The 12728-nt window shown below is 37.9% G+C and overlaps 1 protein-coding gene across 19 annotated transcripts in view; it reads right to left on the bottom strand.

Annotated features, from left to right (window-relative positions):
* The window catches only part of CYRIB (CYFIP related Rac1 interactor B), a 134014-nt gene that overhangs the window by 8491 nt on the left and 112795 nt on the right, over window positions 1–12728 (bottom strand). For all 19 annotated transcript variants that reach the window (XM_017870609.1, XM_017870550.1, XM_017870671.1 and 16 more), the window contains 5 exons: window positions 7441–7577; window positions 6108–6185; window positions 4016–4132; window positions 2693–2772; window positions 1130–1256 (listed from right to left, as the gene is read on the bottom strand). In XM_017870609.1, the coding sequence (XP_017726098.1) occupies window positions 1130–1256; window positions 2693–2772; window positions 4016–4132; window positions 6108–6185; window positions 7441–7577 (539 nt within the window). The remainder of the gene's footprint in view (window positions 1–1129; window positions 1257–2692; window positions 2773–4015; window positions 4133–6107; window positions 6186–7440; window positions 7578–12728) is intronic.

Here is a 12728-nt window from a genome sequence, read left to right as displayed (position 1 = left end):
TGCACCCGGCCTACTAGCAATTCTATTACTTAATCTGCTAAACTTTAGTTGCCCTGTCAGTAAAGGGAGATGACACCTAACATCCTTAAGAGTATTTTCAGAGTCACAAGGGAGAACAAATGTAAAATTCCTGGGACATGGCAACCATACAGTAAATATTAACTCATTTCTCTTTACATATGACAAGTGTACATATCATATGTAGGCAGGAAGCTTGGCTAGCAATCAGTAATCAAGATCCAAAATGCTAAGAGCCTAAACTAGCTATGAAAGGGAAACAGGAAGACAATTCTCACCAAACATTAAAGAACTAGATGTGAGAGGGTGGGGAAAGAAACTATGACGTAGAGAAATTAGAAAACTATTTCTAATACAAACTTTTACAGAGAAAAGAAAAGCAGAGAGCCAACTATAGTCACAAATTATTATGACTGGGTAGGGGAGCAAAAATACATAAAGTCTTCATTTTTTTCCACTGGAGCATCACTACTAGCTGTCTTTTTAATTTCAAGACAGGGTCTCTCTCTCTTGTCACCCAGACTGAATGCAGTGGTGTGATCATGGCTCACTGCAGGCTGGAACTCCCAGCCTCTCAACGTAGCTGTGACTACCAATGTGTGCCACCACACCTGGCTAATTTTTTTCTTTTTTTGTATAAATGGGGTCCTCACTATGCTGTCCAGGCTGGTCTTCTACTCCTGGGCTCAAGTGATCCTCCTGCTTCAGCCTGCCAAAGTGCTTGGGCTACAGGCATGAGCCAGCACACCTGGCAGCACTACTGACTTTTTATAAGTATTCTGAAATAAACATTTTATTTGAAATGGCCTTTGGCCAAAGGACATGATTCAAAATTTCTTATATTTAATTATTTATTTATATTGCCAAATATGTAGTAGAAGCCTTCCAGGAGGTACTCAATAGACGGTACAGTCATCCTTTGATCATTCTATTCCACCTGAATACAGGCCACAAGAAATACAGCACAAGGACAGAGGAGATGAAAGTCCACCATTTCACAAACTATAAATCTGAGTTTTGTGAGAGTTTGCTAGCTCCTATCATAAAATAAAATCCTATGGTTTCCATGGAGAAACTCGTTTGAAATTACTTACATAAAACAATAACTTACATCAATTTTGGAAGTTTTAGCAAATGCTCCCACTGGATGTACGTGGTCATAGAGTATTATGACGCCCACCATTACCCTCAAGCAGAATGACACTGTCTCTTCATTTGTAAATCTGCTTCTGTATTCCCTGAAGAGTAGATAAGATATGCATGGAAGAAGTGCATTACAAAATTCTTTTTAAAACACATGCACAAGAAAAACCTCTTCTGGAATATTTTATTCAAATTTCTATCAATCAGTTGAATGCAGTATGTTCACAAGTAGCAACACTGATACATTCAAATCTTATGTCTGTTTTCCTTTCCATATCAACCCCCTGAAAGAGATACAAAATTCTTTAATGAGGTGATTCACCTTTAAGCTGATGCTGACTTGCCGCTTTGATCTCTAAAAGGGATACTAACATTATGCCCCTTACTCCACAATGAGATCCCCAGAGAGATGAGAAGATGGTGAGGGGAGCAGTCATCACCCATGTATTCTGGTTTCTATAATATCTGCACCCACATTAGTGTATTACTCCTCTGCTAGACTGATAGCAACAATTTTAGAGAATGGGTGCTACATAAAGGCTGTTACCACCTATGATGAAAAATCACTAGCTTAATAGAGCAAGCAGGTTTGCTATTTAGGGGCTATCTCGATCTAAATACATTATAGTATTACTGGATATCAATTTTACTAAAACTCAATCATATTCTCCTCTCATTTGTGAAAAAGAAAACTGAACTTTTATCTATATACAGAAGGCAGTATATCACAGCAGAAAGAGTACGGGACCAAGACAGAGACATCCAAGCACATGGATAGTGTCCCTTCATTTCCCAGGACCTTACTGCCTGAAGCTGGTGGTGGGGGAAGGAAGAGGATTATGATAATTGTTGCCCTCCTATCTCGTAAGGTTTTCTAATGAGAAGATGTACAGTATAGTGCTTTGGACCATCGTATATGTGGCCCATTGTTGACCAAAACGTCATTAAGCAGCACATGACTGTATTTATTATTCTGGAATCCAGGAGGAGATTCTTTCTGCCTGCTAACAGGAAAAATCCAGCCAGGACACACTGTATCCTACATCATAAATGCTTTAGATGGGAGAGAAAAAAAGAGATAATTCACGTTCGTGTTGAAAAAAAACAAAAAAGAGAAAAAGAGATAAACAGAAGAATAATTCCAGCCCTTTGGCAAAAGGGTAAGATTCTTTACTAAATATGGAAAAAGAACATTTATGGTGAGTATAACCAGGGAGCTTTAAAGCTCTTTTCCCACATCCCAGCCATGAAAAAACCACCACCACATTTGTGTTCTGAGAAGAGAACTAAGAGTCTGAGTCAGACTGACTAGTCTGAGGTACCTGAAGACCAACTAACTCCATTTTATACTTAACCAGAAGTTACATTAAATAGCCAAATTATTTTAAGTTTGTTCATATATTAATATTCAACATTTGGAATATACTTACTTTCCACCTTCCAGATAAAACATGTTCATATATGAACATGTTTCGAAATATCAGTCATCTCAACAGCACTGTTAAAGTGAAAAAGATCAGCTGATACTCACGGTGTTTCCAGCATGACTCTGCATACACTAGCCATGGTGCTTAAACAATCTGTGGTATTTTCTATCGGTAAATTTTTATTCTGTAGAAGTATATGAAGAACAAAAAAAGTAAAAGTAACAAACAGTTATTACTTAAGCACAATTTAAAATTTAGCATAATATGAAAAATTGGCAACTTTAAAACCTGGTTCCTACTACTAATTTTCTAAATAATGCACTAGACTCTAAGCAACTGTTCCAAGCACTGGGGATACAGCTATGAGCAAGATAGCGAAGGCAGTACTCTTCTGAAAGGCACTTGCATTTCAGCTGTGTAAGAACAACTGCAACAATGCAGACAGTGGGTCAAAGGTGTAGAGTTTTACAGGCTATGCAATAGTTGGATTTTATCCTAAGGGTACTAGGAAGTCACTGGGAACATTTTACATGGAGGAGGGAGGGAACATGGTTTATGTTTTAAGATTACTTGGCTGCTCTATGGAGAAAGGACTGTACTGGGGCAAGAGTGGAGGAAATAAGAATGGTCAGGACACAAATGCAGTAATCCAGATGAGAAGTCTGATGTGGCTGGTGGCAAGAAAGTAACTTTTCATATTCATGATATATTAGTATTTTGGAGGGAAAGTCAACGAGACTGTTTGATGGAATACATGTAGGGAGTGAGGTATGGAAAGGAATTTAGGATGATGGCCAGGCGTGGTGGCTCACGTCTGTAATCCCAGCACTTTGGGAGGCCGAGGCGGGTGGATCACCTGGGGTCAGGAGTTCGAGACCGGCCTGACCAACATGGAGAAACCCTGTCTCTACTAAAAATACAAAATTAGCCAGGCATGGTGGCACATGCCTGTAACCCCAGCTACTAGGGAGGCTGAGGCAGGAGAATCGCTTGAATCCGGGAGGCAGAGGATGTAGTGAGCCGAGATCGTGCCATTGCACTCCAGCCTGGGCAACAAGAGTGAAACTCTGTTTCAAAAAAAAAAAAAAGAAAGGAATTTAGGATGACGTAACTTGTAAGTTGTTGCCTGCACTGGTACTATTAATTGAAAGAGCAAAAACTAAAGAAAGGGCAGGGTTGTAAAAGGCAAGCCAGAGTTTGGTTTGGCCGATCCATCAGGTATCACTGAGGTGTCAACCACTCCAGAGACACTGCAAATAGGTGGACAGGTGTGCACACACGGGCCTCAGAAAAAAGTCAGGACTCAACACATACATCTGGGAGTCTGTTGGCTTCAAGATGGTATTTAATGTCTTGGGCTTGCTGAGATCACGTCTGCAACAGGAGGATGAGTAACAACACAGAGCAACTGCCTAGGCAATGCTTACCTCTGACACAAATTTTGTTGTGGCATCACTCAAGGTTTTCAGCATTGGAGTTGCCTCAGCATAAAACAAAGACATTCGATTTGCCAATTCATTATTTACTTCATTTTCTCCTTCTGCCTGTGGGGAAGGTAAAAGCACTCGATGTTAGTTCACAAATTATTACATACAATAACAATAACAAAAGGACCCAGGCAGGGTGCCTGCCTCAATTACATTTTAGACTCTCATGTATCGATAATACTTAAATATTCTTTAAAAAAAAAAAAAGTTATTTTTTTTTAAAGATTAACCTCTTCAAAAATATTTTAAATGATATTAAGGAATTTAAATAAAACCTTGATGAGCTGTCTACTACATACAAGAGATTCTAAATGTTATGGAGGACAGAAAAATGATTATAAAATTGTACCCTGTCCTCCATCATGAACAATTAAGTATCCATACAACATCCACGGTAAGATTCTAACAGGTGATAACACAAAAAGGGAGTCAGAGGAACATTAAGTTGGAGTAGAAGAAACTAAGGAGAAGAAGAGTTATCCTTTTGCAGGTGATATTGGGCAGATAAACAAGGTATTCCAATCTGGCAGGGGAAAGAGTATGTTTCCAAATGACTCCCTAAAGAGTAATTCAGCATATTCAGTGTAATAAGTGGCTGCAACCAATGAAAGATACAGGTTGGGGTCAGACTGTATTGTATAGTACCTTAAATGCTAGCCTAAGTTCGTATTTTTCTTCCATATGGAATGGGGAGCCATTTAGAGTGTGAGATGAAAGGAATGACAACTAAGTCAATTTCCTTAAGAAAATTAACTGATCATCATGGGCGGATTGTAAGAAAATGGAAAAAGACTTGTAGGTCTGAAAATGAGTTATGCTGTGTAGAATGACTGCCAGAAAGAGTGGGAATTAGGCTCTCTGTTGGAACAGTGGGAGGAGGAGATGGAAAAGGATGGAGAAGACATTTCAGAGATATTTCTGAAAACAACTGGCTTTTACCTGTAATTATTGAGGGTAAAAGGAAGAACCAAGATGACTAATGTCTTTAGCCTTAAGTGATGGCAAGGATGGGTATAGTACAGGATTGGCTGCTTTGCTTTTATCTTATTTTATATGGTAGGTATGAAAAAGACAGATGCTAAGGTCAGTCTCACACCAGGAACTGGTCAATGCAAAAATCAAATTGATGCAAGTGACAGATGTTTCGTAAAGAGGAATCTTTTCCTCCAACTCAGTGCCTTAGTGCAAGTGCTTCCTAAAATATTTTTTCAAGGAAAAAGAAAATGAATGATAGTCTTTGATATATATATATTTTAAATCTCTTATGCCACTTATCACTCCTTACATAGTTACAGTACTTCTCAAACTATCTATTTGAAACAAAGGTTGATCTTTGAAATTTTTCAGACCAATTATAAGGTTCTCAGAATACACAAGAGAACAAGCTAGTATTTTCTTCCGCTCTAGTTTTACTTACAGTACTTAGTTCCTTGGAGGTAGAAAAGATAATAAACAGCTTAAGAGGAGGATGGTAAGAAGTTAACAGACCTAAAGAAGCCAGAAGAAATGCTATACTAGCCAAGGAGCAGGCACAAGCCATTTTCTCAAACAGCCATATCAGGCACAGATGTGTTAACAGACCATGACCTCGCTATCCCCTCGTGCCAGCATTAACCATTAATTTCTTGGAAACTGACTTGGGTTCAAGATTTCTCTCCGAGAAATTAACTCACGATAATTTCCACGGCTTCCATTCTACTAATACGGAGACAAAAAACTCGTAACTATGAACTCACAAAATTTCTGTACAGTTAAAATGAGAGTACATCGTGAAATTTTGTAAGTATCAACGTTATACAGACAAGCAATTTTGTTGAAGTAGTTGTGGGAATTTAAGAGACTGTGAAGAAAACCAGGTAAATACCATACGGTTTGTTACAGTTTGCTTTTCTTCCTACCGCTGTGGCTGCCCATAGTTACTAACTTTATTACTAGCTTTAACGCTATCTGAATGAACAAACAAAATAATCAAATGAACAGGCTGAGCACTAAGTTATTCTTACCATCCCCCTAATTCAAAGCATTAACTTACCGGTACATTGTTAATCCTCATACGACTCAATGTTCTTCTATAATAGCTGAAATCATTCTGTATGGCAGGATTTGTCATCTGAATAAGACATTTGTGGGAAAAAAAATGTTATGTACTAAACGCTAATGTAAAAAATTAAGTGAAAAATCTTCAGTTTTAATTAGTATAAAACATTGCATAATTCATGGTATCATTTTAAGAACTAGAACTGGTATAATCTAAGGTGGCTTACAACTGTATTCAGTCCTTACTGAACATAACAAAAGACCGCAGGCAGTATACTTTCCCTTTTCTTTTCAGTTAATTTCAGGTAATGTACTAAAAAAGCTTGTTTATCAAACAAAAACAAAAAGGACTGTTTGGGCACTTGTTTTTAGTTACTATGATAAAAGTATGTATATATGGTCAACAGAGCAATCCTCAACCTAGAATTTTACATACAAATCTGACTGTGATACAATTATAAAATGCTGAAGTTTGGAATCCAGCTCTTCCATTTTCTAGACAGGGTACCAGAGGCCCTGAAAAATCAAAGGACCTGCCCAACATCTCATGACTGGGGTTACTGTGGCAGAGTATAAACTGGAACTCAGGTCTCTTGATATGAGACCTAGTGCTTATTCCTTTACATTCATTCTTTTTAACAACAAGGTATTTATAGTTCCAAATAGTATAAACAATGACAGATGAAAAAAGAAGCAGAAAGAAAGGAAGAAAGCGGGAAAGAAGGAAGGGAGAAAAAACAAATTTTAGCAACATTTTAATATAAAACAGTGTTGAAAACGGGGCAGGGGTGTGAGCAGAAAAGAAAAAATATTAGAAAAGAAGCTCAACATTTTGTTTCGGAGATAATTTTTAAACAAAGTTAAATGAAGACTGCTGAGACGGTGTGGATCACCTGAGGTCACGAGTTCCAGATCAGCCTGGCCAACGTGGTGAAACCCCGTCTCTACTAAAAATACAAAAATTAGCCAGGCATGGTGGCACATGCCTATAATCCCAGCTACTCGGGAGGTTGAGGTGGGAGAATCACTTGAACCCAGGAGGCAGAGATTGCAGTGAGCTGAGATCACACCACTGCACTTCACCTTGAGTGACAAAGCAAGACTCTGTCTCAAAAAATAAAAAAAGATTGAGACTGAATACTCAGTAATTTGCTCTTTGCCATATATCAAAAGACTAGTCATAATTTCTAAATCCAGTTTTCCATTTTTATTAAGGTCTAGCAGACATCATTTAAATATGTTTTAACAATGTTTCCCGGCTTTTTCTCCCAGTACTCATTAAAAGATGCATGATTTTCATAACAATCAGGGCCAACAGATAATTCTACCTTGAGTTCATCAAACCGGAGTGTGAAATGAAGAATTTCTGCGAACTGTTTAGCAAGAGCCTGCTCTCGCTCTAGATGCTGGGTGGGAGAATATGGGGTACTTGTTAAGGCTCCCAGAAGACCTCTTAATGCTGCTTCTAAAGAAAAAAATCGAAAAAAACATTAAGTTGTTTGTATCTGTGTGATATTTGTTTATTAAAAAATGAACAATTCATAAATGTTAATTCCCAGAAAAGTTCTCTTTAAAAAACAGATGATCTAAATATAATAAAAGCTAATTAAGAAGTTTAAATGTTGCCATTACTAATGTACTGCACACATTATGAATACCGTTTAACAAAATACCTTAAAGGGACTAATTCAAGGGTTTAAAGTTCTGTAAATCCAGACTGAAAACAGTGCAGAAGTGAATTTGAATTCAACACCAGAATCAAAGGGCAAATTTTATATTACTTTAATCATTTCACACAGTGTGAAATTTGGTTTTATGAAATGGTAACTATTATCTACAACTGAGTAACTTTCTTCAATGGCACTGTGTCCACACTGTTTGTATATGCCTATGAATCAATTACCAATTTCTCATACTTTGAATATGTTGTTTATTTGTAAACACAAACTGTTTGCTTTCAGTTACTAAAGAGAACAAAATATGTGGTTCAATAAACTTCTTGTCTTAGAACTTGACATTTCAAGGCTACAATATAAATATTCTAATTCATTACATGAACAAAATGGTCCCTTTGAAATAAGTGCTACTTTTGGGATGCTAGGCTAATAAATACCGTGTTTGATAATGGAAATACTAAATAGTAATACTAATATTAAATACTAAATACTAATATTTCATTTCAATATTTCAAAAAGTCATAGAAATCAAACGAATTCAGTTATAGATCACAGAACTGGAAAATGCTGCTAGATTGCGATCAGAGAAAATAAGAGCTTACAGAGTTAAATTATGATCTGACATTAATAAATGTCAGATTAATAAACAAATATTAATGATAAATTTAAAACTTGTCAGGTCATCAGCCCGTAACTTACAATAAACCCCAGTTTTTCTATTTATGAAGATTTACGTATGAGTCAACATCCACTGTACAATGAATATAATCTCCCATTTGATTTTCACCATCAACTATGACATGGTCATTGCAGGTGGATCAAATGAGTTTCAAAGAGCTTAGAGCCCAAAGTTATAGCTAGTAAATGCTACGTATTTCTGACTCCAAAGCCCTATTCTTTCTACCACAATAAACTCTCTGAAATAAAGCAACATTGTACGTAGTCTTCTGTAACCTCATAAAACATTAACCTCCTGATTACTACCAATAGTACCAATTACTTCTGTAACCCTACAAAACATTAATCTACTGATTAAAAACAACAGTAGGTACTTCTTATGTGTCTGTTAGATACCAGGTACTGAACTATCTCTTCACAGACATTATTTCTCATCCATATAATAACTCCAAATGACAGCTATTATCCTTTTTTTTCCCAGTAAGTCAGAAAATGTACTTACTGGCTACCCTGTGCCAAGCACTGGGAAAATGGATACAGACAGATATGCTCCCTGTGCTCATATGGAGCCTTATTATATATAGAGAAGACAAATGATTACAGTTGTGATATGTGCTGAAAATAAGTACACAGTACAGTGGAAAGGTATAAAAATAAGACTTCATCTAACAGAAGGCCTAGGAAAAGATTTCCCTGAATAAGTGACTCCTGGACTGAGACTGAAGTATGTAGTAAGGATGAACATGGGTTTGCAGACAGAAAGGCAGGGAGCCAGACCCTGAACTGAGAAGAGCATGACACACTTGAGGAACTGCAAGACCACCAATGTAAGAGTACAGAGGGCAATTAGGAGGGTAACGAGGACTAATATAATTAATACACACAAAATTTGTGTACCACATTAAGTACTCCGGCTTTGGCATCCTAACGTCCCTGGAGAAATCATTAAAGCAGAGGAGTGGCATCATCAGATTAGCATTTTAAAATGCTACTTCATTTGCAGTGTGGAGCATGGACTGTAGGGGTATGGATGGTGTATCGAGGTGTAACAGTGGATGTGAAGAAGATCAATTAAAAGTCAAACATTTTGGGTTATACTTTAAAAATGGTTTACTTCTCCAAAGATTCAGTCTATCTGTTGGTGTTAAGTGGAAAACTAAGAGAGACACAGAACAGAAAAAAAATTTTTTACAAAATATTATTATAGTCTGTTAAAGAAAAAAAGAAAAATGCATTTGCCTAGACTTTATCAAGTCTCAGGGTTAATTTCAGCATTCCAAGTTCTCGACCACTTTTGGGATTGGAGTCAGGTTGCTTGGCTAGGTTGGGATGGTCAGTGACCATTAGTTGCAGAACTTTTGTCTATGAATGGCTGAGGCCCTCAATGGTAGATCTACGATGAAAGGGAAACTCAAGATGATAATCTGCTAATCTGCCTTTGAAGCCGCTAGATCAGCCTCACCCTGCAGGCCTGTGCCGGCACAAGTCAGTCCTACTAGCCTACAATGCTCTGTCTCAAGCGAAACTGGAGACAAAGAACCCCACAGAAAATGTCCCAGAGGTCTCTGGATGAGTTGGAGAGAAAGAGAGGACAAAGAAAAGATGACTGGGATTGGACTCAGATGAAGCTCCTAAAACAAAACCGTAAGATTATGATTTTTTAAAAAGCAGATGACCAGGAGAAAATTAATAGGCTATTAAGCCCTAAATTCTGGAAGAACTAAAGGAAGCTGGCAGATAAGTGCAGGAGCCAAAACCAAAGAAGGCGCTTGCAAGGAAAAGACAACCAGAAGGAATGATAAAGATGACAAATCAGTCCACAAGCTAGGACAGGGAAGAATAACTAGTTGACTAGAAAGAAGGGGCCCCTGGGGAGAGTTTCCCTATAGAGATAACAGTCGTTTATTCTCACCAACTGCCATCTATCTACTCTCAAATCCTCAGAAGAGAACCCAAGGACATGGATTGTAAAGGATTTAAGACAACCAAGAGTCATGACCACAATTACGGTGGGCATTTGGGGCCTTTAAAATACATTTTGATAAATTCTGCCCAGTGAAAAGCAGCTAACATTTTGGAGGGACTTACTCATTATGACCCTTGGAGGCAGTCCCTAATGTAAGCCCCTAAAGCATGAGGAAGACTGAGAAGGGGAGACAAAGCAGTTTGTCCTACTGCCTGACCATACAACCTTCCCTTAGCTATCTGCCTCAACAGGAGGGGCTCCAAGGCCTCAGAACTAAACAAGCAAGTACAGAACAAGCAAGTATGGCAAGTTTACCAGGGCAGTGTGGTTAAACCCTGTCAGCAAAACTGAGTATCTTCAAATTAAGCAGGTAATCCTTGCCCTGTTCCACTGTAAGTATGCAAACTGGCAAGGGATCAGGGTCCTTCTTCTGAAGTATAACCCCTGGTGTATCTGTAGTGCTCAGACCAAGAAACCTTCTCCGTAGAACTGAAAGATTCTGAAGGATCATGTGCGTCTTCACAGTTGCATGCTGCTCCACGGTGCTGTCTGTGCTGGAATAGCACCCATGATGGGACATACACCACGAGACCGATCAATTCCCATGGTAAAAATATAGCACGTATGTTCAACTAGTTTGGCCTATTTTACAAATATTCTTTGTTTATTGGGATATGCTAAAAGACCAAGATGAGCCTGAATAGCACCTGAGCACCATCAAAAGCAATTTAACTATAAATGCAGCCAGAAACCAGCATAAGAAAAGCTGTATATAGTAGACAAGACAACCAAGACAGAAAACCTAGGCTGATTGGGTTATAAAGTACAAAGCTACAGACTATGGAGACACTTGATTAAAAGACAAATAATGTAAAATAACTAATTCTAAAATTGGGAAAATAAACTACAATTCTTATTTCTAGTAAGAAAAAGATAATTTACACAGTATTTCTATCCAAACTATTGTCTGTCTTAACATTACATTTAACAGGCCATACTGCATCTAAAGGAAAAACAGCAATTGTCTCACTTTTTTTCAGAACATAGACATTTTTACAGAGATGGTTTGCCATGTGGTTCTGGCTCACTAACATGCAGATTAATTATTGCTAGTTGGAGGCTTTAAAAAAAAACAAAAACAAAACCATACAGTGACCAAGTGTTAAACCTGGCAACTAATTACAAAATTTTAAAATTATGTGGGCCAGACAAATCAAACCTCAAGTTTAAATTTAGCTTTTGGGTCCCCAGTTTACTTTAGTCTTCCAGTATATACCCCCTGGTTTCTGACTTATGGATTTAAAAAACAAACAATCACAGTATGATTTTCTTATGATTAATTAGTAACATTTATACATTTCAAAAATTCAAACTTCATGAAAGTATGTGTTTTAACTACATTCAAATCATTCTAATTTCTGACACACATCTATACTATTCCTCTCCTGTGCCTATAACTGTACAAAATAAAGTGCTTCAAATTTACAACTTTCAAATCACACAAAGAGCTAACTGGCTAAATCTTACCTGCTCTGCCTCTTCCTCCTCCAACAAAGGGAGTTCCAATTTTGCTTGCTCATATTGAAGACACAATTCTGAACTTTGAATAATTTTTCCCAAACTTTGGGTATATCACTAGCCCTCTTGCTCTCTCTCGCTCGCTCGCTCTCACTCTCTCAAGACAGGGTCTCACTGTGTCGCCCAGGCTGGAGTGCAGTGGTGTCATCACAGCTACTGCAGCCTTGACCTCCTGGGCTCAGGTGATCCTCCCACCTTAGCCTCCAGCGTAGATGGGACCACAAGCAAGTGCCATCACACTCAGCTTATTTTTGTTTGTTTGTTTTTAAAGACAGGATTTTGCCATGTTGCCCAGGCTGGTCTCGAACTGCTGAGCTCAAGCAATCTCTCAACCTCAGCCTCCAAGCAATGGGATTACAGACAGGAGCAAGCACGCCCAGCCTATTTCTCATCTTCTACAGTTTTATATACATGAATTGAGCGTAACCAGTGAAAATTTCAAGAAAACCTCTTTGATTTCTTTGGATGCTAAAGGGTCCTATTATGAGAAATCACTTGGTAGAATCTCTCTCCATCTCTACAGTAAGTCCTTTTCCCATATATGGGAACGTAATCCTCAGGCCCTTGGTTAGTTAAACTTTTGTGTTCTTAAAATCATTTAAAATCAATGCTCGGATTCGTGTATGTAAAATCACAGATGATGAGGAAAATAGCTTGTGGACAAAAATGGTCTAAATGAATTAAAAGGCCAGGGTTGAAAGAAGATCACACTATAATT

Source organism: Rhinopithecus bieti, unplaced genomic scaffold (assembly GCF_001698545.2).
Source record: "Rhinopithecus bieti isolate Rb0 unplaced genomic scaffold, ASM169854v2 scaffold_54, whole genome shotgun sequence".
Lineage (NCBI taxonomy): Eukaryota > Metazoa > Chordata > Mammalia > Primates > Cercopithecidae > Rhinopithecus > Rhinopithecus bieti.
The sequence above is the reverse complement of the archived record's forward strand: the minus strand, read 5'-3'. Positions and strand labels throughout refer to the sequence as shown.